The 26,860-nt window shown below is 37.3% G+C and overlaps 1 protein-coding gene across 2 annotated transcripts in view; it reads right to left on the bottom strand.

Moving 5' to 3' along the window:
- The window catches only part of DIAPH3 (diaphanous related formin 3), a 234,753-nt gene that overhangs the window by 162,326 nt on the left and 45,567 nt on the right, over positions 1–26,860 (bottom strand). For both annotated transcript variants that reach the window (XM_014965690.1, XM_014965691.1), the window contains 8 exons: positions 20,485–20,595; positions 19,959–20,077; positions 19,689–19,805; positions 18,265–18,383; positions 18,011–18,075; positions 17,273–17,377; positions 14,645–14,983; positions 13,548–13,662 (listed from right to left, as the gene is read on the bottom strand). In XM_014965690.1, coding sequence (XP_014821176.1) covers positions 13,548–13,662; positions 14,645–14,983; positions 17,273–17,377; positions 18,011–18,075; positions 18,265–18,383; positions 19,689–19,805; positions 19,959–20,077; positions 20,485–20,595 — 1,090 coding nt within the window. The remainder of the gene's footprint in view (positions 1–13,547; positions 13,663–14,644; positions 14,984–17,272; positions 17,378–18,010; positions 18,076–18,264; positions 18,384–19,688; positions 19,806–19,958; positions 20,078–20,484; positions 20,596–26,860) is intronic.

Genomic DNA, 26,860 nt, shown 5'->3' with positions numbered 1-26,860 from the left:
TGTACCCACTTGCTCACTACCTCTCTTCTTATTTTGCTGAATAAGGAAGACTCACAGGTGCATTCTGAGAGTCAACAGGTAGCAGTGAATGGATTCTATCTTCCCCTTTTTCAAGTTTGACCGAGTCCAACCCTCCATTTATCACTCCTGTTTCTCTCCTAGAGAGCGTTAAAAGAGCAATTTAGTTCATACTACTAGATTACTACTGACAATAAACTTTCTGTCTTGGCTTTCTGCAGTTAGGATGATTTAACACAGTTTGTTTTTAGCTTTATCTATCCAGGTTTGTTTCTTTTCACAGCAGCATTATAGATCTGTTGAACTCCACACACCAAGATTTCTCCTGCTATGTGCAACTCAGCCTCGATTCCCAGTTTTTCTTCACGCATTCCAGTTACAACTACCCTCCATTTTTGTCAGCTTCGATAGCAGCTTTCGCTCAAACAATCTTGCTGAACATTTAAGTTGCTCTTTCCATCTTCCCGCTGGTTCAAATAGATGACCTGATACTTTGGGATCTTGCTCTGAAATACCAGCAACAAAAAACCAACATTCTGCTGCACGTGTATCAAATCCAGCCGAATTTAAAGCACCACAAGGCATTACACCGCATGATCAAAGAACTGCAAAGATAAGCAGTCACCCCAAGAAGGCTCTTTCTAGCTTGTTACCCTCGACAGCTATACATATACGTTTATAATTTTAGAAACAGGCATTTCTATATCAAAGGACAAGTCAGATTGCACAGCAGGAAACATTTAGTCTTTACAACCGTTAAGCTGAATAATAGAGCAGATAAGGTTTCTAAGTTTCATTACTCAGGTGCTGTTAGAGGTGAGTAAGGTTGTAGAAGAACTATCTTGTGAGTTAGAAATAAAAATAGAGGACCAGTAACTTGTAAAAATGGGAAGAGTGGGGAACCAAAGCCATAAAACAGAACTAAAGAGTTGTTAAAGGCTACAGAATATGTTGCTGCCCAGTGTCTTCTTTCTCTTAATTTAAATGAAACTGAAAGAACAAAATGATCCAGAAGAATGTATCTGAAAACACAAATATTTACAGTGAAACAATAGTTAACTTTTGTGCCAGACAATAATAATAATAATAATAATAAAATCCTGCAGACATTTCCTGTCATATTAGGAAAGTTTTCAGAATGCTGAGCTAAATGATACACAATGTAAAAGAATCTTTTGTTGAAACTCTGATTTAATCCCCCCCACGAAATCCTGCCATTCAGGTCAATTAAGTTCTCTCCATTCCCATATAACCTTCAGAATCTGATTGCTATTAATGGAGGGCAGGGAAACCCCAGCCACAGGACACTTATAAAATACACATCCTTTACAGTGATGTTTGTTTCATAAAACATATTGAAAGAGCCCCCTTAAAAAGTCTGTTAGGAAACAATTAAGGCAAGATATTTTCATACTAGAAGAATCTATTTAGAATGAAGAAACTGTGAGAAATCTGTCATGTAGAGATCAGGCAGAGAAGAGCAGCCCACAATGCAATTCTGTTTCTCAAATGCTCACATGAAGTAATCAACTTACTGTCTTTTATATAAGACCCTATTGTAATTAAGAAAAGATATTACATATTCAATAGATCGTATTTACATGGAGCTAGTAGGTAGAGAGGAATACATGGCTGTCCTGGTTTGGGGTTGGGTCAGGTGACCCAAACTGACCAATAGAGTATTTCATCTCATCTACCACGCTCGGTATAAAAGCTGAGGGAGTACAGGAGTCGGGTGGGCTCTTCTTCAACGTCTGAGGAAGACCTGCTTGTCAGTTTATCTACCTTCAATGCCCATCAGTGAGTTTTGGAATCCAGTTCCCATTTATCACCGAGTCTAGTCTGGAACTTTTCCAGTGCCTGTTGGTGACATCTTCCTGGGGACTTGATACAGTTTTGTATATGTATATTTATATATAGTATCTATTTTATTAGTTCCAATATTAATTTTATTATTAATATTTTGTTAGGTTTTTTTCCTAAATTCATAAATCTCTTTATCTCTCTTCTTCCTCTCCTTGGAACGAGAGGTGGAGGAGAGCATCTGTTCTCTTGTCATTGGCCAGCCTGGCCCAAACCACAGCAGTAATCTTGGTGGGTAAGGAAAGAAAATATCTATACGCTTTTTGCACGTGAATAACATAAAATATTGTTCCAGCAGAACCAGATCAAATGCAAACAGAAACAAAAGCTCTGCCAAATACACTGCTATATTCTCCACAGCATACCAGTGTCCACCCAAGTGCTGTCTAACAACTTCTAATTGGAAGCAACTCCTCCACTGACAAGTAATCTCCTTGTTTGATTTTATTACTTTTTTTAAAATAACTGAATTGTCCTTGAAATGAATTTTCTCTAAATCAAGCCATTCACTGAGATACTAAACGGTAGATTTTCTACAGGACAAAAAGTGTTGTTCATGAAAATTTAAATGCTAATAATTTTCAACAGCAACTTTGAAGGTTTGCCAAATAAGGTTTGTTAAACATTTGTTTTCTTGCATTTAAATTATTCTTAGCTCACAGTGAAACAAGGCTACAATAAAAGCACTGTTGTAATGAAGATTTTATTGCACTCAAATATAGTGTTACCTTTAGTCAGATATAAACGCTTGTAACATTAGATTAGAAATTCATCAAAAGCACTTAGTGCATAAACAAAACTAAAAAGGAGTTAAAACCCATGAAAATAAGTTTGTAGTAGGTGTATAGTGTTTTATACCTCGTGTGCAATATACAAACACTAGCAAGTTGCATTATGGTCTAGACAAGTGGTCTGTGCAGGGGGTGGGGAGCTGGCTGACAGGCTGCACCCAGGTGGTGGTGGTAAATAGCTCCTTTTCAAACTGACAACCTGTCATAAGTGGGATTGATAGGGATTGATACTGGGTCCAACACTGTTCAATATCTTCATAAGTGATCAGGATGATGGGATCAAGTGTACCCTGATGAAGTCTGACAATGATACCAAACTGAGTGGGGAGATGGACACTTCAGAAGGGGGAGTAACCCTGCAGGAGGACCTGGATAGGCTGGAAAAGTGGGCTAACAGGAACCTTATGAACTTCAACAAGGACAAGTGTCAGGTCTTGTTTCTCAGGCCACACATGGAATACTGTGTTCGGTTTTGTCCCCGCTATACCAAAAACAGACATGGACAGGCTAAAGAGGGTGCAGAGAAGGACCACAAAGATGATCAAAGGACTGGAAAGCCTGCCATATGAGGAAAAGCTGAGAAAACTGGGTTTGCTCAGCCTTGAGAAAAAAAGGCTTAGAATTGACCTTGATCCTCATGCTCCAGCATTTAAAGGGTGGCTACAAAGAAGATGGAGACACCCTTTTCACAAGGGGTCACATGTAAAAGACAAGGGGTAATGGGTACAAGTTACTTCTGGGGAGATTCCAATTGGACACAAAAGGAACATGTTCCCAATGAGAACAACCAGCCATTGGAATAATTTCCCCAGGGAAGTGGTGGATTCCCCATCACTGGACACTTCTAGGATTCAGCTGGACAGGGTGCTGCGCCATCTTGTTTAGACCATGCTTTTGCCAAGAAAGGTTGGACCAGATGATCCTTGAGGTCCCTTCCAACTCAGTATTCTATGATTCCATGAAATTAATTCTTGTAAGATCCTTCCTGGTATAGGGACAAACATACAAGTTGTTTAAAAGGGTTTTTTCCTTAAATAAACAAAATTGTTCGATGGTGATGACCTCCTTTAACTCGCACTTTAAGTTCCAAAGCTGTTTTTCCATTCCATTGGTATTTATGGTTTAGGAGTTATGATACAGAGCAGACTTTTTTCCGCTCTGGATACATGAAAATACTATCTATCTCCTCTAAGATTTTACTTATTCACATTGTAAAAACATTCTCTACTAGAAATCAATAAAAGAACACTCTTGTTCCTTCTAAAATATCAAGCCCTTGAAGGCTTTTCCTACCACAGTGTTGCAAAATGGGAGTGTAGTGCTTTTGTTAGCCTGAATATACTGTCATATTTTCATCAAACATGAATTGACTGCAGACCTACATTGCATTTTGGGTAGAAAGCAGCTATGAAAAAAAAAAGAATCGCTTGTTTGAAAGAAAGAGGTAAAGGTGAACTACAGGAGCTACTCCTTCAAGGCACTTCACTGAAGAGAAGGGAAAGCACTCAATCTGTTTTGAAGCTGACAGGAAATAATAAATAGTTTGTACGTAAAAGGTAAGAACCAATAACCTAATAACACATACTGCAACTCTGCCATAAAGCAAAACAATTAAAACACGTTAAAATGAAGGTAAAATTAATATTTTGTGACTGCCTCTTTTCCACGGTCCTACTAGAATCCTGATCTAATGTTACTGACATTCTGATGTACTCAGATTAGGGTACTGATTAGGAGAGAATTCATCCTAAGAAATTGCAGCAGAAAAAGAATAAAGGGAAAAAGGTACCACAATTTTTAGCTCAAAAAAAGAAACAAACTACAAACTAAATGTTATTGTCAGATTATTCCAACCACCAGCATGTTAATGCCCTCTTCAGGTTTTCCATTTTTTGTTTGCCACATGTTTGTGGGGTTATCTCACTATGAAAGTGAGAGTCTACCTGGACTTCTGTAAGGCCTTTGACACGGTTCCCCATGACATCCTGCTCGCCAAATTGGAGCGATATGGTTTTGATGGGTGGACTGTTCAGTGGATAAGGAATTGGCTGGATGGTCACATCCAGAGGGTGGTACTCAATGACTTGAAGTCCAGATGGAGAGCAGTGACAAGTGGCATCCCTCAGGGGTTGGTGCTGGGACCAATACTGTTTAACATTTTTATCAACGACCGGTACTCAACATTTTTATCAATGACATAGAGGGATTGAGAGCACCATCAGTAAGTTTGTGGATGATACCAATCTGTGTGGTGTTGTCGATACACCAGAGGGACAGGATGTCTTTCAGAGGGACCTGGACAGGCTGGAGAGGTGGGCCAAGGGGAACCTCATGAGGTTCAACAAAAGCAAGTGCAGGGTTCTGCACCTGGGCCGGAATAATCCTCAGTATCAATACAGACTAGGGGATGAGGAATTAGAAAGCAGCCCTGAGGAAAAGGACTTGGGGGTGCTGGTGGATGAGAAGCTGGACATGAGCAGGCAGTGGGCATTTGCAGCCCAGAAGGCCAATCACATCCTGGGATGCATCAATAGAAGTGTTGCCAGCACGTCCAGAGAGGTGATTCTGCCACTTTGCTCTGGTGAGACCTCACCTGGAGTACTGTGTGCAGGTCTGGAGCCCTCTATATAGGAAAGACATGGACCTGATAGAGCGGGTCCAGAGGAGGGCCACTAAAATGATCAGGGGGTTGGAGCACCTCTGCTACGAGGACAGGCTGAGGGAGCTGGGGTTGTTCAGCCTGGAGAAGAGGAGGCTCCGGGGAGACCTTCCAGTACCTGAAGGGGGCCTATAAGAGAGATGGGGAGAGTCTGTTTCCAAAGGCCTGTAGTGACAGGACAAGGGGAAATGGCTTTAAGTTGGGAAAGGGCAGATTTAGATTGGAGATTAGGAAAAAGCTCTTTACTGTGAGGGTGGTGGAGCACTGGAACAGGTTGCCCAGGGAGGTGGTTGAGGCCCCATCCCTGGAGACATTCAAGGTGAGGATCGATGAGGCCCTGGGGAACCTGGTCTAGTTGGGGGTGTCCCTGCTGACTGTGGGGAGGCTGGACTAGATGACCTTTGGAGGTCCCTTCCAGCCTGGACAATTCTATGATAGTCATGTTTTAGGATGTTCATGCACATCCTACTTCCTTAAGTACATTTAACAGAATAAATAACTGAAGGTTTCTCCTATCCGTGGTAGGACAGAAAAAAAAAATTAAAATAAATTCATTTTCCCAAATTGAGTCTGTGTTGTCTGTGACAGCAAGTGATAAGAGATTTCCCTGTCTCTGACTCCACACACAAGCTTTTCCATTTTATAAGAGAGTGGCTGAGTGGGCATCTGTCTGCCAGCCAACATCAACCCACCACAAGAATATTATTCATGGGTTCTTATGTCTCAATCTGTACATAACAAATGTATTTGATACAGATATCTAAATAAGATAAGAACAGAGATCATTCTTTCTGTTAAGAATATAAATAACTAATAAATTTACCACTGATGCAGTAGTAAATATACCATCTCTTCCTTCAATGGAAAGATGACATATTAAAATTGCAAGATAAATAACTAATAAATTTACCACTGATGCAATAGTAAATATACCATCTCTTCCTGATGATGACATATTAAAATTGCAAAATACCACTGACATTTCAGTGCTTTATAGAAGTCATTGGTTGCTGTCTTTTGGAAATGCCTATAACTGATTCCTGCATTCTTCAGAAAAAAAAAATCTTTCTTTCCTTTTTAATCTTATATGCAAAAATCTTTTAGAATAATTTGATTTAAAGCGTAGTTAAGGTGATCCTGCAAGGCAGCCAAACTTAAACACATTAGCAGGCTTTAATTCTACTTGTACACAGTCCATAATTGTAACTTCAAAATGTAACTCAAGTTCCTCAGTGCTATATTATTAGCAGAAGTTACTAGACTATCCTGTTGGCAGTCCTACAGATTTATAATAACATGATTCTGTAAGCAGCGCGGTTTGGAGCAACTTCTCTGTAAATCCTCCTTCAACTTCTGTGTAAACCCTCCTCCAGGAGAGGAAAGTATGAGGACACTGGGCTCCACATAGTCCTTCAGCAGCTGATCACAAGTTCTATTGCTCATGCTGGGGAGGCTGTGGCGTGTCAAATACAGCACTGAACTAATTCATATTGCTGATTTGACCTTCTTGCTAGCATTTGCTCTTTTCTGGTTTAAAATGTTTGAAACTTGGTTGGCACCATAGCAGTTTAGGCCTTGATGGTTTTTCTTACAGGGTATACAGGGAAGGAAAAAAAAAAAAAAAAAGAAAAAAATTAGAGAGAACTATATTGACCTTTTCAAGACAAGTGCCAACAGAGATAGCACTCCCAGAGAAGTGCTTTATTTCTGAATAATCAAGTCTGGCAGGAGTTCTGTTGTGATGGGATCGGACACTGCCATCTCCAATAAGATTAGGATGAAAATCTGTCCCAGCTGATAATAAAAAAAAACCTACAGAAAGATCATGCAATCTTCCTCTCTCGAGTTTACTAGATCAGTTCCCTTTAGTATCTAGAAAAGAAAGAAGAGTCAATTTCTAATTTTCCATGCCACCTCCCATTAACTGCGGTTATCTGCATATTGTTAAACATAATGAAGAATTTAGGAGAGGTTTCTCGTTTGGTTGAGCTGCAATTTCTAATCCTCATTTGGATTTTAACACTTTAAACATAACAGATTAAAAAAAAAAAAACCTCATTCATTGGATTGGGTCTAATCAACTTATTAATAGGATATTTACAAACCAAGCACACTAATTATAAAGCATGTATTTCAGAAAACTATTACCTTTCTTATATTTTGCATACATTAAACAAATTGTCATTTTGTGTTTAAATGCTTCCAAAGATTTCTAATTGCTTAGAGGTTGCTTTCTTGTAAGTTCCATGCAACCTCCTAAGTCTTGGAACCACCTTTGGCAAACCACTTCAAGCACCTAAGTGATGACTTGAAACAACATGTAGCTGGTTCTCTCTTGAGTTATCCTGAGCACACATTCCACCTATTCTTAAGCCTCACTTCTACAGTCTTACTACATTAATTACACTTATTCCCAGACTTCCACCAACTTACTGCTCTATGTTCTCCACACCAGTACTCTTCAAAGTCTCCCCACAAACAAAGTACATTGCCTATAAGTGTTTCATTCCCTCTCTCTTTCCTGTAAGTGACAAGACCAAGCATTTGCATATAAAAACTTCCCTTATATCAGCATTTTAAGTCTTAAACATAATAGCTTGAAGCTACTCCAAGCAAACAGGCACTCTTATATCCATGGTTAAGAACCTAATAAATGCCCTAGTGGGTCTGACCAGTGATCCCCCTTGCCCAGCACAGTTAAGAGCTGCAGCAAGAGATGTTACTTAATAAGACACTGTGCTACCCTTATCACTACTTATAATCCATTCTCCTCACTTGCCAAAAGAGGAAGCTCCTCTTCCTACAACCTCTAGACTGGGAATGTTACATCCTTTCCTATTTCTTTTGGACCTACTACCCCTGAATTTGTCTGGTGTTCTTAAGAAACTGCTGATTGTTTGAAGTTGTCACAAAGCGGTCCCAACCAATTCCCTAACTTCTTTTTCAAAAAATTAAATACATTTTTCAATATCAGCTGAGGTATCCTTTGCAGAAAATTCAGAATTCTAAAAGAACACGAGAATAAAGTCCTGTTTTACATCCATCTAGCTATATTTAGCTACATTTTCCTGTTATCTTCATTTGGGCATTTCCACATTTTTAATGCTACCCTTTTCCCTGTGATGCTGTCTTTAATTTTTCTATTGAGTCACACGCATTTTTTTACCCCATAGCCTTTGTTGGGCTTTTTCTAAATTACAATACAGAGTTTACTCAAATCTTTAATGTGGCATTTTCAGAATAGCCTCAGGGTTGCTAGTAGGCATGGGTGTCATGCTTGCTTGACCATCTGCCTCTTTTATTCAGTTCCCTGTCCTGACATTGAACACCTGTATAATAGATTTGGTTGGATTGTTCTCTCCTGGTACAACTTTAAGACAGTGATCATTCTCTCTTCCTCTCCTCCTCTGACCCCCTGGGTCTTGTGCATGACTTAAGCCCATTCCCAGAACAGCTCCCTTTCACGCAGGTTACAGGAATATTTGAAACAGTAATTTGTTGCCTCTAAGGCTTTTATCTTCTGGAAACATCCTGATAAGGAATCGATTCAACACATATGCAAGTAGTTAAATCTCCCACTTTATTGCCACAAAATTTGCAGCTTCTCTAATCTCACTCAGCATTTTCTCATCACAAACATCATCTGATCCGAGAACTATTAATACAGTATAATATTATTAGAAGGAATTTACATTCACAAGGTTTTGCACAGTAGGCTTTTCCACACACAAACACAAGATTTTCACGCTGCTACACTTCATGCTACCTTTTATGCAAACTGCTACTCCCCTGCCTGTGTGTCTAATCATTGCAGTAAAGTTGGCAGCATATTAGCATCACACATCAGTGATTATTCTCCTTCCATCAGGCTTCCAACACATCTACTATAAAGCAGTTGTCATTCGATACCCAGCATTTTCGTTTGTTCATCTTATCTTTTAGGCTTAAGATAATATGACATTACATACAAGGTTTGCTCCAGCTCAGCTGCTCAATATTTCACGTACCAGTTAACTTTAAGTCATATATTCACTTAATGTTTTCAAAGAATTATAGTAGGTAAGAGATTTCTTTGATACCGTTGTGCCAAAAGGGCTTTTCACAGATTTTCTTCATTGATCTGCAACCAGGAGTATAATCCTGATGAATCTTAGACGCTTGGTATTTCTTATTGTTTCTCTTTTAAGTCTCTAACTGCCCTTCATACAAATCCTAATTTTTGCCTTTAAAAGTAAAAGTTATCAGAAAACCAAAGATCATTCGTACAAACCATTCACATTCATCACCTTATTTTCAGCATTTCTCAATTACTTTCTCTGTTCCCCACCACCACAGGTAGGGAGAGAGCCATGGAGCATTCACTTTACTTCTACACTGGGATCTTTAAGGCAGTGATTTCACTCCTTACTTTTATTCTTTTAGCTGCTGACACAAAGCTAAAGATTTGAGGGTTCCAGAATCTTTTGGTTTTTTTTCTTGAGGCATCTCACAATAAATGCTCATGTTTTCTTGCAAATATTTTAAATATATGTACACTTTCTAGTCACAATCAAATCTTTTCTCAAGTACTCACATTGAAAGTATACGTCCCTGTATGGATGAAATATTTCCAGATTCTGAACTAGTACCCTATGACAAAGGAGTTGGTTTTCTATTTTGCCCTTGCCTACTTCTTTCATATGTATAATCTTAGATCTCTTTAAATTACAAATTTATCCTAGGCAAGAGTAAATTCCGAGTCAATAAATAAATTGCATTTTGTCTTCAGTACATTGCAAGAAGAATCCCATCAACAATTGATGTGTTGATACTTCTCATTGTTCCAGCCCAAAGTTTTAATTTTTACAAAACACTTTGCTCTCACAAAATGGTCAAATTTTTCAAAAAGTGACCAAAACAGCTTTATAACAAATAAAAAAAAAATGAAGAGAAATGATTCTGTACCACCCATAGCCCTTACATGGACTCATCATTATCATTATTAAAGAAGCTGCACGGTGAAAACATTTCCTCCAATAAGTTACCAAGACCATTGCCAGTTGGTCAAAGAAGTGATTATTTTCTTTTATACCCCTTTTTTCTCAGGGAAAAGTATCTGGAGTATGTCTTCAGTTTTGGGCTCCCCACTTCAAGAAAAATATTGATATATTGGAACACGTACAGATGAATAAGGGGCTGAAACATAAGACGCAGACAGAAAGGTTGAGAGAGCTGTCAAGTCTGGAGACAGACAAAGGGCAAGGGAACTCTGTCTCCAACTATCTAATAGAAGGCTACAAACATGAGGGAACCAGATTCTTCTCAGAGGTGCACAACGAACAAGAGGCAACAGACACACCGTTGCAAAAAGAGATATTCCAACAAGACGTTATGAAAAAAAATTTCACCCCAATGGTAACAGACATGGGAACAGGTTGTCCATCCATACATCTCCATCTTTTTGGGTTTTCTCAAAATCTGCTGGACAAAGCCCCAAGAAACATCAACTAGGCTGACTCTCCTTTTACAAAGGTGACTGGACCAGGTGACTGGACCAGGTGACATCCAGACGTTCCTTCCAAATTAAGTTATTCCATGATTCAAGAACATGCCTCTGACATATTTTTACACATCCTCTACCAAAGTGATTTTTTTTTTCCTCCATGTATAGTCTTTGCTCCATCTTACTACGCATTATTTTTCCTACACTGAAACTAGACCCTCTTTTTAATGTTACTTTCATACCTCCGTAACATCTACAGTTGTTTCAGTTGCTTCAATACCCACTCAGAATCAACATTATTTATAACTTCTATACAAACATCTGCTAAAGCTTCAAATCTATTCTATGCTGTTGTGTATTCCTTTTTCTAGTACAAATTCCTCAATGGATTATTTACATACACATAAGACTTCCTCTTCTGCATCAACAGTGAAATACTTTTGGCACATCAGCTGGAAAAACGCAGCTACTGAACATTTGAGTACTTCACTCTGATTTTACTTAATCAGAATAAAATTCACTTAAAACATCATTGAACACTCTGGTCCCTGCTTCCACAGCTAGATACCTCTTCTTACACAATGACTTCAATGAAAAGAGTGCATAAGCAGCCCCTTCAACAGAGTGGAAACCAGCTCATCCTTTGCACGCTGTCATTTGGCTACAGAATCATTTTCATCTTCTCATCTTTCTGGTTTTGGAGACAAAGCTTTAGAAATAGTCCAGGAGACTGCTTCCAAGTCAAATCTAGCGAATAGCTCAATTCTACTTTAGAACTATCTAGCGAATAGCTCAATTCTACTTTAGAACGCGAGATGTTACATCTCTTCAAGACTGAGAAGTGAAGCTGGGTGCCTCCAATTTCTTTGGCAAGTTTTATTACAATCAATAAGTTATCACGTATAAGCTACAAAGAAATACCCACTCTCTCCATGGTCATGAGTACAAAAGCAGCTACTCTGCTGTTCTTCGTACTAGAATTCATGCTGTTAGTAGGAGACACTGAGGTGCCTGGTGCCATCTACTTATGTGCTTAAGCATTCACACAAATTTCTGTAAACCACTCACTTGAAGAAAGATGAAATTTAGTTCCATGTTACCCTTTAGACACCTACTTGGTGTTATGAATAATATCTTTAGTGTCTCCACTTCTTTTGAAAAATTAAGATGATGGCACACTTGTATCACTCACATGAGATGAGATGTATTTCAAAATTAAAAAAAAAAAAAATATTAAGCAGCAAGCTCCATCTATTAAAAAAAAATAAATTACATTTGTCCCTGCAGGCTATAGTCTTTTAATCACCCCCTGCCCCCCCATTTGGTATAAGAGTATACTTCACTGATTTTTCAACTGTAGATCCAATAACTCTCTTCTGCTAAGTTTTGTCAAAACAATGTATTCAGTCCATCCAGCTGAACTTTGAAGGGATGTTAATCTTGTTAACTCTAATGTTCTTGCTCTCCATGGAGACTCACAATCCTCTTCTGAGCCATTAACATGTTCCTGTTTGGCCTGAACATCATCTTGTCTCCCAAATTTTACTGTTTAATTACACATAGGAAACAGTATTTCCTCCAGTGGCTTTTAAACCTTCCAACCTACTAATTCAGGGAATATTCTTGGGAATTCTCCTAACAAAGGTAGCACAATGATCTTTTAGACTTCTTCTAAGACATTCAAGCAAAAAACTGTCTATGGTCTCTGAGGTTTTCTTGCATTTTTATCTTTGTACAACATACTTAATATTATTAAATATCAACAGTAATAAATTGTAGTACTCGGTAGAAATATTGCAAGAGCATAAAAGCCTGCTTTCACAAAATCAAAATAAAGTTCTTGGTTATGGTAAAAAAAAGTACTATTGGATAATACACACCAAAGCATACAAAAAATGGAGAAACTTGAGAATGCCATCTTAAATTAAAAAAAAAAAAAAATCAAAGCAAAATGTATAAAACAAACTAAAAATATAATAATGCCTTTTCCATTTGAGAAGAAATTAATCATTGCACCCCTTTGACTGCCCCAGAGTATTAAGTCTCTGATATCAATCAAGGCTGGGGGTTGGGGGCCAAGAAATGTGTTAAGAAATAACAGTGGAAATATAAGTATTTTATATATGGGGCAGAATAACCTCAACTATTAGTTAGGCAACTTACTTACAGAAAGGCAGAAAAGGTTTAAAGTTAGGAATACTTTCAAATATTTTGCTCTTCCACAAGGCTTTAAAAGCTGAAGCAGCTAAGCAAAATATCAAAGGACATTACTGTTGCTACAGGTCTATCAGAAATTTAAAAACCTCATTAAAAGACTCTCCTCCCTCATAGAACCCGAATACATCAATTATGTGCATTCTGAGGATAAACACATCTTCTGGACTCTAAATTAGGTCACAGTAATTTATAAAGGTATTCAGACAAAATTTTATAAATATTTTTTCCAAATGTGACTCAATGAAAGTCTGTATTATCCAGAAGCATTTCTTAGAATTTTTTTTTTTTTTTTAGTGAGGTTTTCCTTATTGGTCACAATTATTTTCACCCTTTAAGTAAGATATTTCACTGGGATTTAACAACTCTGGGATTTTCAAACTTTTTTTTCTTCCCCACACATTCCACTTAAAAAATAGAACATTAATTTATAATCTGAAATTTTTTGGTATAGTATTGAAGCCCTGAGAATTTTAAAGATATCTCTAAAAGCTGAAAATGAAAGCCACCAATTACTTACCCCTTTTTTGACAACAAAACGTAAGTTCCAATTTGCAAAGCATGTCAGCATTCTCGTACTTGTCTTCTTCTGCCTTAACCCAAAAACAGGATTCTGTCATTTCCTGAGGTCTGATCTACAAGCAAGACACAAAATAAGATTTTAAAATTATTTTGATACTATAAAGAGACTGTGCTCTGTAGAAGTTAAAGCAAATGAAATACTTAAGAGCTCTGTAAAACACATGCACTTTTGCTATACAACTCATCTTTTGAGTTATTAATGTATTGCTGATTGAAGATAATGATTGAAGATAATGCTTACAGTAAGTGCTTTTGGACAAACTGATTCTAATAATACAAAGCAACACAGACATCATACTCTGTTATCCAAGGTCTAAATGTACGAAATTATCTTTGGTCTAGATTTAAAACGTCAGTAAACTTTAAATAGTCTTTGAACACGGCAGGTTTAACTAGATATTAAGTACCTTACTTTTTAGATTGTAGCTTTGATTGCTTCATAAAACTCTGAAAAACTTCCTACTGACTTATTTTGGTCTAAATAATTATAGTTTCCATAACTCAGAATATGGATAGCCCTGGAATACTCGATCCTGTCACAGTGGAGAAGAAAAAAAATAGACTATTTTTTCAACCATTAAATTTACGTAAGTCCATTTACACTAAGGACAAATGGAGAGAGCAGTAATGCTTCTTCCCACAGCCCCGACCAGAGAGATGCAAGACACTTGTTTGGAACCTGCATAGCTACCAGTACAGTGCAGTGACTGACCCAATGTAAACGGTTTGCATCTCAGAAAGTCAGCAGATACTTGTCCAGTATATGTATGTAATATCCTACATACTTTTAACTAACGTATTAATTGCCCTATATTGTCAATAATATGACTATCTATTTACCCTAAGCTCTGTGTAAGATTTTACATCAAGTATTTGCCTCTTTCCTGGAAGTGTTCAAGACCAGGCTGGATGGGACTTTGAGCAACCTGGCCTACTGGGAGGTGTCCCTGCCCATGGTGGGGGGGTTGGAACTCAATGATCTTTAAAGGTCCCTTCCAACCCAAAACATTCTATGATTCTATAAACAAGTACTACCTTAGACCAGTTGAGTCTTTTCATGGTAACCTCAGGTCTGAATTCTTTTTTAGGCTTCATTCCAAATGGCAAAGTACATGAAGGTGGAGACCACTGTGCTCCAGGCAGGCCTGGTAGAGGCGGTGGTGGAGGAGCACCACCAAAAGCCAGGGGAACTCCCAAACCATTCAGAAGTGGTGGAGGAGGAGGAGGGGGAGGCGGCGGTGGTGGAATTGCTCCATTAGAAGGCAGCGGTGGAGGAGGCGGTGGCGGAAGTTGATGTGGTCCTGCAGCTTCTATTGGAACTATAGATGCATCTCCGCGTGTTGATGGTAGAAAACCAGGCGGCAAGGAGCCATACTGGTAAGGAAAATATTCTTACTCAGTTTCACAGGTTTTATCAACAAAATGCCATAACAATCATAGTTCATAGACAAAAACCAGCAAGTCAATTGAAAGTCTGCCATTTTCTTGTACAGGAAAATCAAATACAAATTATAATGAGCCCAATGTGCTTTTGATTTCATAACTGGAAGTCTCAACATTCAAAGCAAGCATTCAAACCAGGGGGGGCACACCAAAAGTGACCAACTGAAAAGCTATATCCCACTTGTCATATTTAACTGATCATGATCTAGGAAGGGTCTGATAAAATTTCACAGAGATAACTATCTAGACTACCATAATTTAGCTCAAATTAAAAAAAAAACAACAACAAAAACATCCTAGTCTCTAGTGTTCTTACTTAGCCTATAGATTACAGAGAAACATTCCAAGGGCATAATAGCAGATTCTGAAGAGATTAGTAATTCTGTCCAAAAATAGGCATTTTCCCATATAGGAGCATTCTCATTCTACAGAGCTGAAAGCACTAAGTAATGATGAAAATTCCTTCCAAAAAATATAGCTGTCTTTTTATGTAGAATAAAAGTTGGTGTGTAAGGACATCTATGCTGTACCAAGATAGGCTCATTAGCACTTCAGGAAGTCTAAAAAAATATATATTCATGTCCACTATTTTAAGAACTTCTATAGGGGGCCTTCAAACATTAATAAATAGGTACCTGACAAAAACAACAAAAGAATAAATAAGAATTGGCACTAGCGTTAATCAACTTTTTAACTAATAATTGTGAGCTGAAGCAATCTTTTTTTTTTATAAAATGGAGAGAAATACAATAAGCAGAGAATTTAATATTTTTTAAATGTAATAGCTGAATATCAGTAAATAAATACATGCACAATATTGTTTGAATTTCTGAACATACGTGTTGTTCAGAGTAACAAGTAGACACTGAACAATTAGGCTCTAATAACAACAGAAATGCATTAAACAAATACCAAATACAACGAAAGAGTAAAGGAATGACACCAAGAGGAAAAAAAACATGGTCCTGAGATGGAAGTAGTCATGCTTGGTAGCAACTGATGCCATATGGAAACCAAAGATTCCTCTTAAGACAGATTTTAGAGTAGTAAGGTGTAGTAATCAACTACTTGATATTTACAAAACATTTCAAGTATCCCATTAACAGTGGGATAATTCATGGTATGATAATTAGGGAGCATAATAATATGCCATGGTGACTGACTGCACATATTTGAGACAGTGAGCAAGAGGAAAGGTAAAATAGGAGAGAAAACTCATCTCACTCACAAAAATTCTTTAAATGTGTTTTCAAGACACACAAAAATACTTTCTTAATTAATTATTTACAGTTCTCACTAAAATTATTTTTTTGAATGCAAGTTTTTGTAATTGCTTTTTTTAAAGCCTGTTTGACTTTGATGTTAACACTTAATTCTGGCCAGCATTTAGATTCTAATTCTGGCGTGAATTAGAATGATATTTTTAAACAGACCAAAGCAGAGCTTATTTTCCTCACAAAGAAAATTAAACAAGCTCAAAAGCACAAAAAAAGACTCTATGATCCAAACACATGTTATATAACCTTCCTATATGCATGCCTTCCCAATGCTGTCTGTCTTTAGCCATTTTTAGACTGTGCTTCTTGTTCCAGGAAATAAGACACAGGAAAAATCACTTGGTCACACAGTGTCCTTACACTGATTTTTCAGAGCTGAAGCAGTTACAAGTTAGCTCAAGTATTACTCTCAAAAATCCACACTATTCCTCTCCATCCCGTTTTAAAATATCTATTTATGCTTGAAAATTGAAAAATTATCAGGAAATGGTCTTATCCAGCCACAGGTTATTTCTTTCACTGCTGGATATCCATGGTAAAGCTTCAGCAAAGCAAACTGCGTAATGAATAATTTCCTGTGGAGGGATAAAGATCACAGTGATGAATGCTAATCTAAAAGCATAAGACTTATTACCCTATGTGGTTAATTACTTTGGAAATATATGACACTGAAAGCAAAACCCAAATGAAACATAAGAAACTAGTTTAATTAACAGAGCTCAGGCACAAAAAGTATCTGGGAACTCAAACAGCTAATTAATGTCACACTACAATTCTTTGTATAAACAGAAATAAAGGAAACTAACAGTCAATAATCAATAACAAGGATTCTTGGAAAAAACTCTCAACTGTACTATCTTTTGCAACTAGAATTGGCAAAAGATGCAAAATGAAGTCCCTTTCAAAAACTACACTTCATAAATTCATTTAAACTGTCTTATACCTGTGATTTAAAAGCTTGCAATTCTGCTTCAAGTTCATTAATTCTTTCTTCTTTTTTTTGTAGCAGGGCCTGGGTCTCCTGATGAACTACAAAATCTTTTTCAAACTAAGAAAAAAATTAAAAGGAAAAATAAAAGAAAATTGTTGCTACCAGTCAGTTCTGCACAGCTTATTTATTTAGATTCCAAATGTTTATTTTGTGTTTGTTGAAACTCACATAAACAATACTAAGGACACACACAACGTATCTGCTATTGTAACTTCCATGTATCCATTGAGTGGAAGTACCATCTCTATCACCACTGCAAGTCTTTACTATGTGAAATGGCATAAAGTACTTAATGTATTTCAACTTGGAATTAGACAGAGTAGCTTAAAGAATTGATCTACAGTCATTCAGAGTCCATAGATAGAAATGAGTCGGTTCTCATTCTCCCACTATTTATCTTGTTGAAGAAACTGTTCAAATACAGTATTCAGTCTATTTTGAGGAGATTTGATTTGGGAGACATGAAACCTTGAAATAAATAGTAGAAGGACTCTCACTTAAGGTTAACTACTTTACACCCCTTTTCTCTGCTTTCTAGCCCACAAGAAACATCCCAAGTTTCCACTTTAACAGAGAACTAATGATAATTTGAACTTAAAAACTTATACCACGTTCAGCTACGTCAGTCATGAAGCTATTAAGTAATCCCCTGTGTCCATCTTATGATCACGTAACATAAAAATTACTTACTTTCCTGGAAAGTTCAGAAGCCCTCTCTTCGCATTCTTCTAATCTTGCTTTATCTACACAAATATCTTGAAAAAAAAATAAACAAACATACTTGCACATATACAGGGAACACAAGATTCTTAATCACATGTACAACTTTACCATGGGTTTTGGAACATATAAAGAAGTATGATACTGTAAGCATTTCAAAAATGGGTTTTGGAACATATAAAGAAGTATGATAGAATAGAAGCATTTCCAAACAGAGTACTTACCTATTAAGTGGCTGAAATCTATATCTAATCTTTTACGATACGTGAAATCTGGGTCTGTTCCACTTCGATGTAACACTATCTGGGACACACACTCTTCAATTAATTTGAAATACTGTGGACTAAAGACAGAGATGAGTTTATTTACAGCATATTTATTTATTAATGTATACGTAAAATCTTGTCTATGAACACGCTAAGGTCAAAAGAGTTGGGCTGACTTATTTCCAAGGGTAGGTGTAAATCCCAGAAGTCTCAAAGGACGAATATATCTGGCAGTTTATTACACAAGTGCAGTTTACACAAAGCCTGAAAAAACAGTGGACCTAATGATAAATTATCCTATTATAAACTCTGTATTTGTCCTGCTATGGAAACACAGGAAGGAAGGACCTCCTCCTGCTTCCTCACAGTAAAAACAGTGGACCTAATGATAAATTATCCTATTATAAACTCTGTATTTGTCCTGCTATGGAAACACAGGAAGGAAGGACCTCCTCCTGCTTCCTCACAGTAAAGAGGAGGCTCTTCCTTCAGCTTGATCCTTTCTGGTTGTGACTTTTGTAACTACGGGTGAAGCCCTGCTTCACGTAAGAGAAATAAAAAACACCTTGTTCTAAAGTGCCGAGGGCCATGACAGAACATGGAAGCTGGAATTCAAAGCCTTTCAGGTGGAAGAGGTCTAACCTGGGTATACCCATGTCAGGCAAGCACTCTTAACCTTTAAGGGTACCGCTGTGCTAGACCATGCCTGAAATGCAAGGTTATGCATAATGCTATGCAGAAAACTTTCCTTCCCTTTTCAGTTCATATCTGCTTCCTCCAATGTTCCCTCAAAAACAACACAGGCAGGTTTTAGAAATGAAAGTAATTGGCAACTTCAAACATTTATATTTTGTTAACTTCTTTTCCGTACTTTATCTGACAATTTTTCCAAGACACACTAAGGTATTCACACTGATTTATAATGTATATTGAGAATTCTCAATTCCCAACCAAAAGTTACTCTGAATTAAGCCTATTTTCAGATTTCTGTATAAAGTGCACTTCTGTGTACACCTGGTTTTGTCCTTTGACTAAAATACATCACGAAATTACAATGCTACTACAATGATTTATAACCAGTTAAGACACCTGTCCTCATCACTTAGACTTGCAGTCAATAAGCCTCATATCTCAACACAAATGGTTTTCTATATTTATATACAAAATTTTATCCTAAGTAGAAGAGACCAAAAACATATATAGCATTCTTATTCAAAGCTGATACTTTTGAATATGAGTTCACAAAGGTTTACTTACAAACTGGAATCGGCACTGAAAAATACTAAACTATATTTATCATTACATTTATGGAAGAAATATTCTATTAATGACTAAATTACAAGAAAATTGATAATTAACATTTAACACAGCATTAAACATACCGTATGAAATAGTCATTTCTTATGAGCAAAAGATGTTGGAGAATAGAAAGAAAATATCCTTCAGCGCTAGTGTCCTTAACTGTATTCCACACCATGTTGTAAACATCATTTACTTCAGTAAGAAAGTTAAGGAGAGTAATAGCCAGGAAAAAAAAATATTTCAGTCAAATGTTGATGGATAACTTCTTTTAAACAGAAGTTATACCAGAAAAAATGCCCGTTATACACTTTATTTTGCTCATGTTTCTCTTGCCGATATCAAAAGGATATTCTAGTTCAGATCTAATATCTTCTAAACGATGAGAGAACTCGATCATGTCTTCTTCCTTATGCTCGTTGAACACTTTCAGCTGAATATCTAGTGCTTCATTCTTTATACATTTCAATTGCTGCAAAGTAGAAAGGCTTGCAAAATTAGCATTTCCATACATAAATAAACCTTTTTAGTAACTTCCAGAAGTCTATGTTTAAAATTGCAAAAACAGATGAGTTAAGTTAAATATTCAAAAGGTAAACATGGCTTATGCCTCACTTAACAAGCGTGTGCACAGCGGTCTGTCACATGTTCTAAATCAAAGTCCTAAAATGCTGAGGAATCAGCATGAAGTTCAGAGAGCACACTTCACCTTTTCATTCTTATTTTAAAACTGATTTTCATATCTAGCTGCTCATGCCCAGATTTAATAAAATGCCTTTGAGAATAATTTATTAGAACTTGTTCTCCCATTCCCCCTCTCAAGCTCAAATAGTCCAATAATTTAAATAGCAAGGCAAAGAGAGACTACAAGACGCTTACTGGCAATATCTCTTTCAATCCGCTGCGCATAAATTCATTTCTGATATGAAGCCTAAAATCCAAATCATCAGGAGATGTAACGAGAGCATTGATGAGCTGCATGCAGGCTACCTATAACAGAAGAAATATTAAACCATTTTCTTTCTGAGATTTCAATATGCATCACAGTAAAAGAGACATAACTAACTAGACATTACATCATGTCTAATTATCAGTCTACTGTAGTCTTATAATTAAGATATTTAAATTTCTTATCAACCGCATGAGCTATAGACACCAAAAATTAGTTCACAAATTTCCATTAAAATGAAGTATTTTCTCACTCCATTGAATTTTGTCATTTTATACAAATATCAAGTTCTTTTATTAAATGAACTTTGGCATATAGTAAATACCCTGTTAAGCATAATTCTCAATGTATAAAAATCAATGTAAATACACATTTTTCTGTACATATAAAGTTAGTGACATCACAGCAATGGTAAAGTCTATGTGAACAGTGGAAAACTCATTAGAAGACAAAATGCTGATTAAAACTACACCAAGCCTGAGCAACAAAGTGAACCATTTACCCTTTTTTAAAATACTGAGTGTCATACAATACTTGATGGGGATTAGTACTTCAGCTCAAAAGCAAGCATCCAGTCAACTATGATGCCTGTATCACTCTGTGGTTAACTAGTGAGTAGACTCCTTCACAGAATCCAGACATTTATCTGGAAAACAGATAGCCAGGAACAGCAGGAATTCACAAAACTTCAGCTGATTGAACATGAAACTGTATTAAAGCTAACTACGAAAAAAACCAAAACGTTTGAGGGACAACTTGCAAAAAGCATCCACGATTAAAACATCTTTTTCCTCAAAGATAACAAAAGAATCATAGAATCATTAAGGTTGGAAAAAACCTTTAAGGTAATGGAGTCCAACTGTTAACACTGCCATGTCCACCACTCAACCTTGTCACTATACGCCACATCTACACATCTTTTAAATACCTCCAGCAATTGTTGTTCAAAGACAACCAGAGTATCTGCAACATCAGTAAGAGACCATGGTGAAAAGGAGCACCCAAAGAAAACAAAGACCACAGCAACATTTGATAAAGTGTTCTACTACTGTGCAAAAGGAGTTCCCTAAGCAGAACAGAGACACAAACAGGTTCAAGGGTTGGCAGAAGAACTTAAAGTCAACAATCAGAAGTCACAGAAGTGTATTGACACAAGTGTTTCGAAGAAAACTGAGGACAAAATAACTTTAGTACTAGCTATTGCATTTAAGTTCTTTCTTAGAAGTATGTTGACACCCAAGAAAAGGAAGATCGCAGCAAGTAGATTGATATTTACAAGGACATATTCAGAAAGATCTGGACGACTACGGACTGGTAAGCTTGGCTTTTCTATAGTGCAAATATATTGAAAGTATAATAGAGAACAAAAATAATGAGTAACATGAAAAATCCAACATGAACAAATGAACAATTTGAATAAATGCAACATGGTTTTATAAGGCAAGATCTTCATTCACAAACTCACAAAAGTCGTTTGAAAGGCTCAAGGAGCGGGCAAGAACACACTGACTGGCCAAAGTCTGGAGTTCAAAAAAGTTTGTAAAACGTCAAAAACATTTAGAAAAAATTTAGAGAACAGCTGTTAAGCAGCCAAATTCCAAAATACTACAACATAGTATTGAATTTGATGTTTAGGAGTTTATTTTTAAAAAAAAAAAAAAAAAAAAAAAAAAAAAAAAAAAAAAAAAGAAAAGCAGCTTTTAGGGCTCACAAATTATTTGGCTGTATTAAGGTTTGTTGAAGTAGTATTTCCTTGCTACTTTTTTTCCTACTGCAAATCCATCTTCTTATTTTACGCTAGTAAAGTGTGCAACATGTAGATAATTAATAAAAATATCAACAGAATAAACCACGCATAAGGCTAGAAACTGAAGGCAATGAAAGCCTGTTCATGTCCTTTTTCCATATTCTTTATAGTGAGATTAATTACACCATCATCTAATGAATAACAATAAAAAAACCTACACATATTAAATACCAATATACCTATGGTGTGTTTTCTTCAGAAAGGTACTGGCACATTACTAGCAGTTAATTTTAAAAGAACTCACTTAAACAGGAACATAGGTAACAGGACCACAACCTGGACCATTCTGTCTTAAATAAATTATGTTCCCTTGAGAAAGATCTTTCAGATTTGGAGCTTCTTTAAAGTTATAAACAGAAACAATCCTCAGTTATTTTTCTGTGAGCAACCCACCTGGAAAGCTGCTAAACTGATAACAATCTGGGGCTTTAACCATCACTGTGGACTCTTCATCTTTGTAGTGTCTGTCAGAACTATTCTTACGACGCTTCTCCCTGAAACCTGTTATTTCCCAAATTTTATGCAATTCAATTCCATATATATATATCTGTCTACAGTATTTTAAAAAACTCTACGACAATATGAGTTTTTTAACTTATTTATTTTCTCAAAATAAATCCAAACAAAGCCTTGTGTTACTCCTGAAGCCTGTTTCTGTGCATGTACTGTTTCTAAGAGTTATTCTAGAATGTTTGTTACCGCTGAAGCATCACCCTACACCAGGTAACAAGAATTGGTGATAACCCCAGAGAAGGAAACTACAAACACCAAAAGATAAATAAAAAGAAAATCCTAAGACTTACCCACATCCCAACGCCACACAACAATAACAAAATCTTTAAAACCAAGGTGCCCAGTCCAATTCTCCAAAGTGGACTGAATAAAACCTTCCAGCAATTGTCTTAACAGCATCCAACAGAGAAGATATTCGGACTCTCCTGTTGCACTACCTAGTATTTTTGGACACTGAAAAAGCTCCTCATATTGAATAATTGTCTATCAAGTCCTTCACAATCTTGTTGAAAACACGTGGCCTTGTAGTCCAGCTACTTTTCCTAGCAACAGGCTACACACTTTGTATTAATTAACCCTACACACTGCCAGACTTGTCAGGCTTTATCCAGAGATTTGGCTTATTTGGCTGCAACAGGATTTGTTTAGTAACAGAATGACTACCACCCCACTAGTTTTAGGTTTTGTTTAACCTTGTACAAGTTTGTGGCACAAAATTTACTGTTACACACACTTCTATAACTAGCAGATAGCAATATGTCCCTAAACAAAAAGCAGCATAGAAAACTAGAGGCATGGGATGCGAGCAGACACATGTGCCAGCACTACTGAGACCAATGTCATTAGACCATTAAGACTTCATTTAGACTAACAACAAATCCTTGGCTTCAAATTTAAGGTGTATTCCTTAGCCCCACAGGTTGCTGTGTCACAACAAGGGGGAGAATCTGATTAGCCTCATAATTTGGATGCAATAAATGATAGAAAATGCAGGCAATCAAACCAGCTAAAATTTAGTACAACAATACCTTGCAGGATATATTCTCTTATTATCTAAGTATGGGCTGTATTCTTTATTCTTAAACCTTTTTGTTATTTGTTTTGGTGTGGGGCCACTTTACTAAACCATCCACTTTGTCAGTATGGATATTTTTCTTCAACAGGCACAGTGAAAATTTTTACTTCCCCTAATTCTGAGCCTCTTTAGTTGAAACGTGTTGCACCATCACTGATTTAACTCTCTGGAGTGCCAAGTCTTTCATTCAGTTGCATTTTCTTGATTCAGTTAGCTCTGCCATTCAAAACCAGTAATTCAGTACACTGACAGATGCCACCAACACCTGTACTCCTGCTAACATCAGCGAGGCATTTCAGTGACTGGAGACTTCATCAGACAACACCATCACACAGTCAGTAATAAAGTAATAAACTGCAAGGTTACATTTACATTTCAAATAAAATCCAACTCCATGTTGTTTGATTACATCAGAGTTGGAACCTTCGTTATAGTTGTCAGCGGTTTAAAACACAGTATATTTTCATGCCAAACTTTGTGTGAATGGGCTGCTAAGAAAGGAATCAGCATTTATCACACTTGATTTAAACTATCAATGAAGAGGCAGTCAGAGACTGAACAAAGTCTGCTACGGTGAAAATCCTGATCAAGAGCAAAATACAGCTTTATCTTTGAGGTAGCAATGCAATTTAGATGAAAGGATGGCTACAGATGTAATTGCTGCCAAAAAAAAAAAAGGTATTTTCTTTTCATTTGCCAAATCAACAAGGTACATGTGCACGTGTGCTATTCACATAGAACAGAGACAAGAAAGGACAATGAAAAGCAAGAAACACATCAGTCAGAAGTACTGTTTTTCTAGTACTTTAGTCAAATTTGATCAAGTGGGAATTCGAATGCTGTTCATAACCAGAACGTACTTTAGCTTTCCTGGAATAAACAAGACAAAGAACTACTGGATTATGTTTCTATGGGAAAACAAAGGCAAAGTAGTAGTGCAAGTTCCCAACAGAGGTCTACAAAAAGCAGAATGAGAAAAAGTTATATCAGAGGAAAAAAACACAAGCCTAAGCAAGGCACTGTTCAGACATCTACCTTTGAGTAATTTGCATCAAGAAAACTTACAAAAAAAAAAAACACAAGAAAATCAAGAAGTAAAGTCTGTCATGGTAACTTTTTTTAAATTACAAAGATAGAGGTATGTGACTTTTGTTTAGAAATACCTGATTATGACTTTCTCATCCCTAAGTACTGAAATCTGTTTAAGAACCTGCTTCAAAAATTCTGAACATTCAAATACAGATTGGTATTTAGAATTATTAAATTACCAGAAAGCACTACTGACTTCATATCTAACAACAGTCAAGCAATAAGTTTGTCCCCTGCTTCTAGAGTGCAGCTGCTAATCAAAGAAATGGAGTAGAAATAACAGATATGGTAATTTCTTCCAGAAAAAGTGCACTGGAACACAGGAAATTCTCTCTCAACATGAGGAAAAGCTTCTTTACTTTGAGGGTGACAGAGCACTGGAAAGGTTTTGGAGTCTCCTTCTCTGGAGACATTCAAAACCTGCCTGGACACGTTCCTGTGTGACCTGCTCTAGGTGAACCGGCTCTGGCAGGGGTGTTGGACTAGATCTCTGAAGGTCCCTTCCAACCCCTACCGTTCTGCACTTCTCTGGTAATGACTTCCTTATCCCTGCTGGTGATGCCCTTGTTGATGCAGCCCAGCATCCTCTTGGCTTTCTTTGCCGCCGCAGCACACTGTTCCCCCACCTTGAGCTTGTTGTCCACCAAGACCCCCAGGTCACTTTCCACAGAGCTGCTCCCCAGCCATGTAGATTCAAGCCTCTGCTGCAGTCCCAGATAGTTTTCCCAGTTGCAAGACCTTATACTTGTCCTTATTGAACTTCATAAGGTTCTGTTTGACCCACTCTTCCAGCCTATCCAGGACTTCCTGCAGGGTGGCTCTCCCTTCCAAAGTGTCCATTTGACCATTTGGTTTGGTATCATTGTCAAACTTCATCAGGGTATACTTGATCCCATCATACAGATCACTTATGAAGATATTAAACAATGTTGGACTCAATATCGATCCCTGGGGGACCCCACATGTGACAGGTTACCAGTTTGAAAAGGAGCTATTTACTACCACCCTCTGGGTATGCCCTGTCAGCCAGCTCCCCACCCACTGCACAGACCACTTGTCTAGACCATAGTTTCTCTAGGAGGAGGCTGTGAGGAACCATGTTGAAAGCCTTCAAGAAATCCAGGTAGACAGTTCCATCGCTCACCCCACCTCAACTGAGTAGGTTATGTAGTCATAGACAGTGATCAGGTTTGTCAAGTATGACTTGTTCTTGACAAACTCCTGCTGGCTTTTCCCAGTCACGCGCTTTATTTGACTTGTGATAGCCTTCACAAGATGATAGAAGGGTTCATTCCATAAGTCTCCCAGGGACTGAACTAAGACAGATGGAGCTATAATTTTCTGGATCCTCCTTTAAGGACTTCTTGTATATGGTGGTGACATTAGCCTTCTTCCAGCCTCCTGGGACTTCCCCTGATCTCCACAACTTCTCAAAGATTACGGAGAGTAGCCTCGCAATGACATCAGCCTGCTCTCTTAACACTCTCAGGTGGATATTGTCAAGGCCCTTAGATTTGTAGGGATCAAACTCTTGTAATAGTTCACAAACCAACTCTTCCTTCACTGACAGTGGATCTGTGTTTGCATCAACCAGGATTGTTGTTCTCAAGGCCTGGGGCCCAACAGTGATGGAAAAGACAGAGATGAAGAAAGTTCTGAGACCTTCTGCCTTTTCAGCATTGCCAATGGCTAATACACCTCTCCTGTGTAACAGCAGGCCAATATTTTCCTTCTGCTTCTGCTAGTTGTTTATGTACCTAAAGAACCCTTTCTTGTCGTTTTTGACAACTCTGGCCAGTTCCAATTCAAGGTGAACTTTTGC

Source organism: Calidris pugnax, unplaced genomic scaffold (genome assembly GCF_001431845.1).
Source record: "Calidris pugnax isolate Ruff unplaced genomic scaffold, ASM143184v1 scaffold20, whole genome shotgun sequence".
NCBI lineage: Eukaryota > Metazoa > Chordata > Aves > Charadriiformes > Scolopacidae > Calidris > Calidris pugnax.
This window is presented reverse-complemented; position numbering and strand designations above follow the sequence as displayed.